The 12,151-nt window shown below is 44.6% G+C and overlaps 1 protein-coding gene across 3 annotated transcripts in view; it reads left to right on the top strand.

Annotated features, from left to right (window-relative positions):
- Positions 1-12,151, top strand: part of Fam13a (family with sequence similarity 13 member A) — a 315,293-nt gene that overhangs the window by 298,073 nt on the left and 5,069 nt on the right. For all 3 annotated transcript variants that reach the window (XM_063247270.1, XM_023564119.2, XM_003467510.5), the window contains 7 exons: positions 1,733-1,943; positions 2,299-2,437; positions 3,082-3,163; positions 3,935-4,155; positions 4,764-4,847; positions 9,695-9,790; positions 11,075-11,158. In XM_063247270.1, coding sequence (XP_063103340.1) covers positions 1,733-1,943; positions 2,299-2,437; positions 3,082-3,163; positions 3,935-4,155; positions 4,764-4,847; positions 9,695-9,790; positions 11,075-11,158 — 917 coding nt within the window. The remainder of the gene's footprint in view (positions 1-1,732; positions 1,944-2,298; positions 2,438-3,081; positions 3,164-3,934; positions 4,156-4,763; positions 4,848-9,694; positions 9,791-11,074; positions 11,159-12,151) is intronic.

The following is a 12,151-nucleotide window of genomic DNA, read 5'->3' as shown; positions in this document are numbered from 1 at the left end:
TGTCTTAAACTGCCTGCATTTTAAAAAATATTTATATTGTCTGTGTTCTGAGATAAGTTGAGACTCTTTAAATTTTGAGAACCTATGGACTTCATTCCACATGAAGTCAAATTTTCAATACTATTGTGCTTATCTCTGCTATTATATTGGGGGGGTCTTCAGAAATCTCAGACCACCATCACGTTGTAAAGGGCTAGGACATTCTGATTGGAAGCACGGACCAGGGAGGTGGGAGGCTTGGTTTCCAGAACCAGCTGTGATCATTGATTAAGTGTTTCCTCTCACTTCTTTGGGTTCCCAGTTTCCTGTGACCTGCTGGGTTGGATCAGTGGTTCTGAAACCTGGCAGTGTGTTACAGTTATCTGGACTGCGTTTATGTGTGCCTCTGTGAGTGTGTGTATGCATGCATGGATGCGTGTGTGTGTTTACTTAAATTTCACCATGTGACTCTATAATGTGCAAGACTGACAAATCATAAAACTGCATTATAAATGAAATCACACCAGTTGTATTACTTTATGCTTATAATATGATCTTTTTAGATAAAAAGCTGACTTTTTGCTTAAAACAATTGTGTACATTTTATAGTTTCACACTGAAGGAGCCAGTGTTCTGTGATTCAGTATCTAGGAATCCAGAATTTAATCCTGGGCAGATTCTAGCCTTCTGTATGTAATTCACCAATCCACAAATGAATCTAAAGCATAACTTTTTTTAGTACAGAGTATTACAAATGAAATACTATTTTCACCTGAAATCCATCTTTTAAATCTTTTAGGTCTGACTTTTTTAAGGAAGGAATAAATTGAAATAAGTCTTGTAGAAGACAGAAATAAACATTACCCTCTTGCCTCCCAAAATGACAGGTTAGGATTTTGTGCTAAGTATAGTTTTTTCTTACAGAAACAGATTATCTAGAAATAATTTATACAGCTTTGTCGTTGTGGAGTATCCTTTTTTTCCTGTTTTGAAAAACGTATATGTGCCTCTGCCTTTAACTGCAGTCTTGAGCAGTCAGTTTAAGTGAAAAGGGTGAACTGGAACTGCGTTAATCCCACCCTCTAAGCAGAAGCACTCAAAACAGCTTACTTTCGAATGACCTGACCAGAAGCTGTAACCCTCCATCCCTGGGCCCCTGCTGGACAAATGTGAACCATTGTTGCATCAATGAAGGGTGCATAGCTCTGGTCATGGGCTCTGGTTACCTCTCTCTATGAGCTGCTTGCTTTTCCCATTCATAGGCCCTCACAGGGAGAAAGGATTCTCATCACTAACTGCCAGAGAGGCTGAAATGTCCTGTTGGCCTGCTGTGCCCAGGCTCCTCAGAGTTGCCCTGGCACATTCTTTTGAAAGCAAGTGAGAATGGACATAAAATGGACAAGTGTGATGTCATATTCTTAAAATCCTAGCTCTCAGGGAGGCTACAGCAGGAGGATCACAAATTCAAGCCCAGCAACTCTTAGCAAGACCTTATCTCCAAACAAAAAACAAGGGCTGGAACATGGTTCAGTGCCAAGGCCCTGGGTTTAATCTCCAATATTGCATCATCATCATCACCATCATCATTGTATTGGGTGATGTCTATCAGATATAGTGGTGATTTTGGTTGCTCATGATGTCTTAGATCTAAAAGAAGACTCATTCAGTGGGCCCCTCCTAAAGCCTTCAGGAGCCCTTGGGAGCAGCAGCACTTGCCAGACACTCTTGACCTCTGACTGCCTTTATTTTCCAGAGCCCATCCCCACCTTCTCCTGGCAGCGGGAGGACACAGACTCTGATGAAGCCCGCCTCTCCCCACAGGCTGGGCGCCTGATTCGCCAGCTGCTGGAGGAGGACAGCGACCCCATGCTCTCTCCTCGATTTTATGCCTATGGGCAGAGCCAGCAGTACCTGGATGACACAGAAGTGCCTCCTTCTCCCCCTAATTCCCACTCTTTCATGAGGTATGTTCTGCACTGCTGATAAGCAAATGTACCATCCCCACAACATGAGAAAAGACAGGAATGGTGGTGGTGGCTAGCAGTTTTTTGAACATTAGGTCGTGAGGATGTGGAGGAACTTTGTAGCTGAACGATGGCCCTTTGCTATTCGTAAACATGAGGAACAGAAAGTTAGACCACTTAATAGGTGGGACATAGAGAGCTTAGAGTTGCAGGATGAATCAGTGAGCTTCTCCTTAAGAGGACAGGGCAGAGCAGATTTCCCTCTTGCCTCCGAACTGGTGGCATCCCACATTCCCAGGGGCCCTCCTGCTGTCCCAGCTCTGTCAGGGGACTGACCATGCTGCCCCCTCAACAGGCGAAGAAGCTCCTCCCTCGGGTCCTATGACGATGAGCAAGAGGACCTGACCCCTGCCCAGCTCACACGAAGAATCCAGAATCTTAAAAAGAAGATCCGAAAGTTCGAGGACAGATTTGAAGAAGAGAGGAAGTACCGAGTAAGCGTCCGTTTGTCTTTCAGAAAGCAATACAAGTTCAAGGGGCTTTCTAGGGAACCTCAAAACAAAAAGACAGTAGGCATTGAAGAGTAAAGCCTGATGAATCTTAACCACCATGTGTGCAGGGTTTCTTACACTGTCCCAGCCAAGTAAAACAGTAAAAGTTTAAGTCTACAATTGATAAATGTGTTGATTAGCATTGAATAATTTATCAAAGAGCATTGAGTAAAATCCTTTGGCTAAATGCAACTCAAGGCTATGTCCTGAACTTGGTCAGTACCATGCATATTCTACCCCCATTCTGTCTTCCCTGTGGCCCACAAGGTGGTAGCAAGTGTCTCTCATGGTGACTGCAGCACAGACAGAGCCCTGCGGGGAGCAAAAATGAGACCAGAGAGCCCACAGGAGCCCATGATGATAAGGACCCAGCATTTTGCCTCTGAGAAGTTGTTTGACGGCATCAGAAAAAAAACAGTTATTGACAACATGATGGAATTATACTATGATTTCCCTGACTAATCATGGCTGATTTCTTATGCTAAGGGACACCACATTGCCCTCCTGTGTAAAATAAAGACAACTGTCCAATGCACTCCTTTTTGCTGCCTCTGCAAAAACATTTACTCTGGACTTTCCCTTCTCAGCCTTCCCACAGTGACAAAGCAGCCAATCCAGAGGTTCTCAAGTGGACAAATGACCTTGCCAAGTTTCGGAAGCAACTTAAAGGTAGGTGATGATCAGCACCTGCAGTGTGGCCTCTGTGCACCAAACCAGGGGCCCAGTCTGTCACTCAGCCCAAGCTGAGTGCCCTGCTGTAGCAATCCAGGACTGTAGGTGCTCCTCCGGATATCAGCCTCTGTCTTTCCAAGGTCTCAGTCCCAGGACACCACATTGGCTAAGAGGCAAATTCTGCAGCACTTTTGCATCCTCCAAATCACTAATAGGAAGATGATGGTTTCAGGCCAACACTTTGTAAGCTCCTCTTAATCCAGGGCTTCATGTGTTTTGGTGTTAGGAGAAGACATGTAGACACAGAGCTGCATCTGAAAGCATTTGGCCCCTCAAATAGCTTGCTCTCATTTAGGAGGCCATCCTATAAAACAACTGAATGGAATAGAATTTAAATAATGTGAAAATGTGGTATAAAGTTACACAGAAATTAACCGGTCAAGCGTTAAATCGGGACACCTTTATCCACCAAGGGCAGGAGTATGCAAAGATGTGAGAACAGCAGTGAGCTGAGGTGGCAAAAACATGGTTGTTAATGGGCTAAAACTTTCTCAGGAATTAGGGTTTGGGAAACATTCCAGATAATCCAGGAAGACATTATCATTATTTTGGGATTTACATAATGACTCAGGGATTTCATCTGATATTATAATTAGATGCTTGGGGGAAAAAAGATGTAGCTAAGCAGTTATTGACATCACAGAACAATAACTTGGGTTCAGCAGGCACTGCTTCTCACATATCCCCACCCCAAATCTTCTCGCCTAGAATCAAAACTAAAGATATCTGAAGAGGACTTAACCCCCAGGATGCGGCAGCGAAGTAATACACTCCCCAAGAGTTTCGGTTCCCAACTTGAAAGAGAAGATGAGAAGAAGCAGGAGCTGGTAGATAAAGCACTCAGGCCCAGCGTCGAGGTCACCCTGGAATCCATCCAGAGGAAGCTCCAGGAGAAGCGAGTAGAAAGCAACCGCCCTGAGGACATTAAGGTGTGGTGGATCAGAAGAGGCTGGCCCTAAGCCATGGCAGCCAGCAGGGGACAGAAGCAAGGACATGCCCCAAGAATCCCCAAGGAAAGCAGCATCTCTGTAGACCCCTACACGTCTAGGGAAACAGATGAGACGACTGCAGTGTGTTTTATCTGTGGGTACTTTGGTTTTTGACTACAGATTGAAAACAGACAGCTCTGTAAATCACAGCATGAACCTAGTGAGGTGAAAGTGCAGTTTGACAACTCTGAGGTAGGAGGATTACAGACAGACAGATTCCCAGGCCTGTGTAACCTGGAGCCATCGACATCACTCAGGCAGCTGAATTAAGGCCCGGGTACCTGGGAGCCCTGCTTTGCACGGCAGTGAGCACGCGTCCGCCTAGTGGGAAGCAAGCAGCCACCGATGTTCCGCTGTGCTGCCCGTGTTGCTGGCAAGAGGTCAGAAGTGGCTTTTCTGAGTGAGCTTTGGACAGAGAGAGAGAGAGAGCAGCTTTATGGGGATTCTTTTAACCTTCCTTAGTAGTAGATCTGTTTAACTAACTAAAGAAGTTGGAATGTTCACAAATGTTTTCCCCTCTTTCATTTCTTGTCCCTGTGTTTATGCAGGATATGACCAAAGACCAAATTGCTAATGAGAAGGTGGCTCTGCAGAAGGCCCTGCTGTATTATGAAAGCATTCATGGACGGCCGGTATGTGGGGCTGAATCTTCCTACTGTGGTCGGTAATCTGGCTTTGGGAATGGATTTTCTATGTCCAGTATCTTATAATAGGGATCCCTCAGGTTTGCTCTCTTTATATTTAGTTAAAGGAGATTCATTGCACATCACAATATATTGACGCTTTTTGAAAGGTTAGTGTTATCTAACTGAATTGAAAGCTACAAAGAAAATTCATTTGTGACTACAGTTGAATGGCTGGACCCCTGATTGGGGTGAGAAGAGAAGAGCATGCACCCTAGGACTCAAGTAAGTCTTCCTGCAATGCAGCTGCAACCAGTGCTGGTCTCTAAAGCACCAGCTGCCTTCAGAAGCAGGAGTGTGAGGCACCCAGAACGCCCCGCCCTTGAGAGGTAGCTTGTTATTAAGCAAGCGGTTATTGAATGTTTGTTGTCAGTTGTGGGCGAGAGAGCACAATGATCCAGTCCTGCTCTTGAAGGACTTGTAATCAGACATCCTTTTTAGTTACTCTTCACCTGTTCACAAAACAAATTCTTAAAAGCAGGTAGAAGAAAGCGTAAAGATAAGGTTCACAGGTGAATTTTTACATAGCCAAAAAGCACAGGTCTCTTTTTTTGCCCTAGCTGTAACTGTATAATGGATACCGTCCTGTCATCTAAAATATACTCTGCGATATAAAGAATGATGTACTGGTTTGCTGTATTTCTTTTTAATACCGAGTTGCATCCCCAGCTTCTAGCCTTACAGTCTGTCACAGGTGCCTGGCATTGTGCACCCAGTGCTGAACCCAGTCCTTGACATCTAACCAGACCTGCCACATAGCATGTGCCTAACGATACTCTGTGGAACGCATTCACCATTGAATTTGGGCTCAGAATATATCAGGTTTAAGTTTTTTAAACACCAGCACTGATAATGACTGATTTTGCTGGCCTGTCCCTGCAGTGGAAAAATACTAGCACCATGATAATGTTCATATTCAAGCCATTTTGTCTCAGATTTTTTAGAGCTCAAACTTAGTCCTGCCTTCTGGAGCTTCAGGAACTCGCAGAGGTAAAACAGAGCTTCTGCAGAGAGCCTGTAGGCTCAGGACACAGAGCATGGCTCTCACCAGCACCCGGCAGCCTGTGTCGCTGTGTGCGCACCTTCCTCTAGCTTCCTTCCTTCCTTGTGTGATTCAGACTGTGACATTGATAGACACTTTCTAGCACTCCTCACCCAGCTCCAAGAGCACACAGCTGCCTACTGGGTAGACTTAACCTTGCTGCTGAGTCCTCAATGGTGTTCCTGGCTCCCAGCCGGTGGCTGCACTCATCCCCTGGCCTGAGGCTGGAGGCAGACTCCTCCGCTTTACAGTCACCTCGGACTCCAAACTCTCGGAGGTGGTGACCTCTTGGACCCTCAGTGCTTTGTTTGTAAAAGAGATGTCTCTTATGGGCTGTCATGGAAATGAAGTGGTGTTGCAGACACATGCAGTCACCTGTTCATGTAGTATAGATATTACCTGTAGCTTGTCTAGCCCTGAGGAAGTGGGCTAGCCTCACCTTTGGGGTTGTATAGTAAATGACAGTTTTCACTTCTGGTGCAATTACATGTTCTCTCTGTTGCCTACTTCTGATTAAATGATGAAATCAGAGGGAAAAAAGGTCCCTTTGTACCCACATATCATCAGGAATATGAAACATTAGTCCACAGCCCTGCCTTGTTCTCTTGTCTTTCATAGTGCTTTCAGACGCGGTCTGGATTCCAGCATCCCACAGGACAGAAACAAATGCTCTAGGTAACTTGAGTGTCATTCATTTCTGGTCCCAGGCCAGGCTTTCTGCCTCTCTCTGGAACGAGATGCTCCAATCTTCTAAGGAAAAGCAGAGTTCTTTTGACATCTTTTGACATCTGACCAGTCAGAAAACCAGAGAGTGAACTTCTGATTCCTAGACCTGTGGTGTTACCCGGAGCCTGTGAATACCATTTGGATGACATTCTTCTCAGATGAAAAATGCTTGTATTTCCAGAGCTGCAGTATTGTTCCAAGCCCCAATTTTTCAGAAAAACAAGTACTTAGAACTCTTTTTTCCCTAAATCTGCAGATTCTTATTTAAAAAGTTATTAGCTATCAGAATCATAGGGCAAAACATTTTTTTTTGTATTTTTTTTAAAGCAATGCTGTTCATTTTAACAAAGCATGCTATATTTGTCTGTCCTTTTCAACATATAAGGATCTCAAGAAATGCTGTGACACAGGAAAAGGGAAACATAACAGCAGATCACCACATTACCTTCAGCCTACATGGACCTCTGACAGTAAATAAGTAGGGGAGAGAATAGACTGCTTGATCAGACCTTGCAGGTTGTTCTTTAGTCTTCTCCTCACTGGCATATTTTAATCCCATTTCCAAACCATGGTGACTAACACAACAGTAAACATAGTAAGGTTTACATGTAAATGCAAATTGTAGAGATGTGTATAAATCCTGTTCTTTGGTTAGCTGCTGTTTTGGACTTTCTGATCTTTGCACAGACCACCTACTAATATCACTCTATAATTAAGAAAGAGTTGTCATTTTCCAAATTAATGGGCCAAGAATACAACTGTTGTAAGAATCCATCTCCTTTTGTCTTGAAGCAGTTCTATGACTCACAGGTAGGCCTCCACACACAAATGTAAACCTCCTTTTATTTTACTGAGATTTTGAGGCAGTGTAGTTTTATTGTTGTTTTTGGCAGTGTAGTTTTTTTGTCTAGAAAAACATACTTTCTTACAAAGTTATGCTTTTATGCCACTTTCTGTAAACAGAGATCTTTGCAAGCTCCACACAGAGTTCACAGCGTAGAAAGCAGAATTCTTCTATTGAATGGACAGCTTGGCCAAGCCCTCTTAGTAACACTGCAGGATCACATTTCCTCATGTCTCATGTATTTGTGAATGGAAAAACTACTGGACTGGGAAGTCACACTTGATTCAGCAGTAAAGCTCTGGGCAAATCATTGTTCTCTGCAATGTTTAGTTTTATCCCTCATCTAGAACTAAGATTCCATGCCTCTAATTTTCTGAGTGAATATGTCAGTCATGTATCATTCACCTTTGGGATCTGTCAAAGTAACGGCAACCAGACTGATGTAGGGAGATTGTATTTGAGGCAAAGAGAAAACATCACAAAAGATAAAGGTAGGCAAAAGCAGCTGTGTGATCAGTGCTCTATGATTTCTATTCAAGGCGTACCACTCTTTCAATATGGGCAATTATTGGCTGCAGTGCTGGGGATCAAACCCATGGCCTTGTGCATGCAAGGCAAGAGCTCTACTACTGAGCCACATCCCAGCCCCTCTTGTGTTTTGAAATATTATTTGACTCTTACAGAGTAACCAGAAAGAGCAGTGAGCAGTGCAAAACATTTTTAAATCATAAGTGAAGACAGAGTGGAACTACTACCCCTCCCATTAGATCTTCCTATCTCTATATTTATGTTGTTTTGATCGGAGTGCAAAAAATACATCATAATACCCAATTTCCCACACAACAGAAAACCATTCAGCATTCCCACTTAAATGAAAACTAATGTTTTGAGAGAAGAATGAAATGGTTTTAAAGATAGTATGCTATACATTCGGCCTAAAGTCCTTTCCAAACAAGTGTGGTGTCCTCAGAGACTCCTCGTCAGGAAAGTGAGGCCCGGGGAACTGTAGCGGCCACGTTTGTTTATCCTATGCTTGGAAGGGGACTGGTGAGTCATAGGTCTAGCCTCATTAGACACTGTAAACAGTTCTCCAGCTCCACCCTTCCTGCGCTGAGCAGTGTTCCAGCTGTTCAGACAGCTCGCCAAAACTTGACCTGTCTCTGTGTGAGCCTTCTGGAGGTGGGCAGTGGGAACTGTGGTATGAGTCTTACCTTTTCATAGGAAATCATTTAGGAGTTATTATAGTTTTGTCACTTTTTTTTTTCCCTGGAGACAAGGTCTCACTTCATAGTACAGGTTGGCCTTGAACTCGCCTATAGCCGAGGCTGGCACTGTTGAACTCAAGGTGATCCTTCTGCCTCAGCCACCCAAGTGCTGGGATTACAGGCATGTGCCACCACGCTTGGGTTTGTCAGTATTTCATATGGTGAATAGGAAAATCAAACACCAGGCTAGAGGAGGAGACAGATGGGTGAACACAGTGCAGACTCAGAGCTGGGTGTTCATGAAACACAAGCACATGCAGAGCGGGCTGGTGCTACGGAGGAGAGCCTGCTTTCCGGGGCAGCGCTGTGGAAGGAGCTGCACGGGGAGATGGTTCTGGATCTGCAATCTGCTGAACAGAGAGGAGCCGGGGGGAAGCCATTTCTAGGCAGAACTCTGAGCCATATTTTAGGGACTCCTCAGACGAATCATCCATGTGTTGTGTCAGCAGATGTTCCTTGAATGCCTCCTACATGCCAGAATCATTTCTAAAATCACAGGGAGAAAAGCATGTAAATAAATCAACTGTAGGCCCTCGTGATAGGCTTCGTAATAAGCATGCATGCTTTCTCCTTCCAGACAGTATTGTCACCTGGCAACATTGAACCTTGAGGAGTTTTAGGCAAAACTGAAGAATGATTATAGTTTTTGACTTATATAAGCAATACTACCGGTGGAGTGATTTCCACTAATCCACACCCAAAGTAAGGATTTTAAGTATTTAATTAATATTCAATTTAATATTCAATTAATATTGAATAAATAATAGTGTCAGTTTAGAAACACCTTTTAAGAATGATAAAACAATTTGCATGGTCTGTTTTTCTCTAGGACCGCAAGGAGGGCCTACAATGTATTTGGACAGGTGGTAACATGCCCTCTGGGAGCAGCCTGTTTAGCAGTCCTTTTCTTGCTTTTCAGGTGACAAAGACTGAACGCCAGGTTATGAAGCCACTGTACGACAGGTACCGGCTGGTCAAACAGATCCTGTCCCGGGTCAACACCATACCCATCATTGTGAGTGCAGAACCTCCCGGTCACTATCCTACCTTTTCAGCTGAGTGATGCGTACAGACCCTCTCCTGCTCTCTCAGCCTCAGTAGTTAAGCCAGCCATTAATGTCCATGGCTTAAAACATGAAGACTTCTGAGGGATGTGCCAGAATGAGCCAAAAATGAGCAACTCTGAAGCTGGTAGGGGTCCCCCTTTCCAGGGGATAGACTCGGGCTACGTGCATCCACCTGGCACGTACAGCTCCCTGGCCTTTTCCTCAGCAACAAAGCACAAGGGGCGGGGCTGTGCCTCATGCAGCCTCTACTCCAGAGGGCCTTTCTGGTCCCAAAGGTCCCCTTGTTGACAGTCCTCCCGACCATGACACGGAGAGCTCCCTTGGGAGTCAGATCCGGGAGAATGTTCTAGAAAGTTACAGAGAGGTTGTTCCTCTTGGTGGCTGCAGGGGATGTGGAGAGATGGAAAGAAAGGGAGAGAGGCTAATGGCTGGAGGTCCTTCCTAGCCAACACTCTTGGACTCAGCTGCTTAAAGCCCCTGGATCGTGCCCTCATTAGGATTAGGGACAGCAGCTCACCTCCAGCATGGGCACCTCTGGGCAAGCACCTACACCTGACTGCAGAGCCCACCTCTGCCAGAGCATCACCAGCCTCAGTGCCCTCCTCCCTCTGCTTTAACAGCTCCTCAAGCCTTGCTCTGCTGTGTCTGTTAAGATGCAGATACCTGTGATCCTGCCCTTCTTTAATCTCTTTATTCCCATTTAAATTCCCTTTAATGGGGCTGGAGGTGTAGCAGTGCTACAGTGCCTGCCTGGCAGGCAAAAGGTACCAGAACAAACAAAAATTGCTTTTAACAATTGTTTGTAATGAATGAGACCTCAGGCAGGTGAAGAAAGTTACTGTTCCTAGAAATTCCTGTAGGGTAATGAAAGATTAAATCTCAAGAATCATTGCTTTCTCGAGTTAGAAACCCTGGGCACCTAAATCAGAGAAGCCCCATAGCCTGGGAGTGGCTGTGAGCTCAGATACCTTTAGTGTCCTCCCAGTCACAGCCTGGAGGCGGGAGGTCTTTTCTCCCTAGGGTTTTCCCGAGTGCTGCTCAGTGAAGACTCCAGTGCTGTTCTTGCCTCTGCTGATGTGTGTGGGCTTTGAGGGAAGCAGCCACTTGGAAATGAAATGTAATTGTCTTGGGTTCTCCTGGGAGCATCTTAACCCAGCTGGATAAGAGATGGTGATAAATACCGGGATGGGCAGAAGCGGCACCGTGTAACCTGCTGTTAACACCTGTCACAGGGGTCCCCCTCCAGCAAGCGGAGAAGCCCATTGCTGCAGCCAATTATCGAGGGTGAAACTGCTTCCTTCTTCAAGGAGATAAAGGTGAAGAGCCCCAACCCTGCTAAACCCAGCCCACCCAGCCGCACAAAGGCCTGCGCTGAGCCCTCCGCCCCTTCCCTGGCCACCACAGGCTGACCTCCTTTATTGGAGACACCCTGGCTCCCTTAGTAGTTCTCTCCCCTCCTTGTTTCTGTTTTGACTTTGCTTTTGGGGATTGTTTTCCATACGCTTTTTTTGTTTTGTGTTGTTTTTCCCTATTTGGGGAATAGTGTTCTGTATTCCAAAATGTTAAATTAGCTCATTGAACCAAATCTAAATTTTTTAAAAATCACATACACTGAATGTGTAGAAAAAACAGAATTAACAAAGGCAACATACACACGTGGTGCCTCCGCTCACAAGCTGATTATCTATTGGCCCACATTATGGTCAGAATTTCAGATAATTCTGCAACACTTATGTTGCTTTTGTAAATAATGCTGTTACCTGGTTCTTTTTGTTCCAACTGGCCAGGCTTCCTATTTGTACTTTTATTAATTCTTGACAAATGAGACACAATTTAAAATTTGATGTTTGTACAGAGAATAAAATTCTATCTAAGAAGTTTCATTAAAACCCATCCCTGTTTTTAATTACTTATAGGAAGGAAGTAGCTATGTAAGAAACAGAGCCAGCGCACATTTTGAGCCCTAGATCTTCAGGCCAAAGAAATCGAGCCAGCCAATCTCAGTTAATTCTTATAAAAACTATACAGATGGAAATTGTTATTCCTCAAAAAAAAAAAAAATTTAAAAAGTTAGATTTCAGTCTATAAATGTTAAAACATTTTTTGGGTGTTTTGTTTTGTTTTTTGACAATTTGTAAATTACTGAGGCATTTCCATGTCTATGGACCAAGCAACAGGCCTGAAGGCATAGCTGAGAGAATCAGGGAAAGCCACCCCCAGTGTCCCCAGTGTCTGCAGTGTCTCACTTTTGTGCTTTGTGAGGGTGCCTGCATCTCAGTCTGCAGCAGACACAGGAGCAGTTGCAGGGA

This window comes from Cavia porcellus, unplaced genomic scaffold, assembly GCF_034190915.1.
Source record: "Cavia porcellus strain 051 isolate PalLab524CR breed Dunkin Hartley unplaced genomic scaffold, mCavPor4.1 scaffold_4, whole genome shotgun sequence".
In the NCBI taxonomy this organism is placed as follows: Eukaryota; Metazoa; Chordata; class Mammalia; order Rodentia; family Caviidae; genus Cavia; species Cavia porcellus.
The sequence above is the reverse complement of the archived record's forward strand: the minus strand, read 5'-3'. Positions and strand labels throughout refer to the sequence as shown.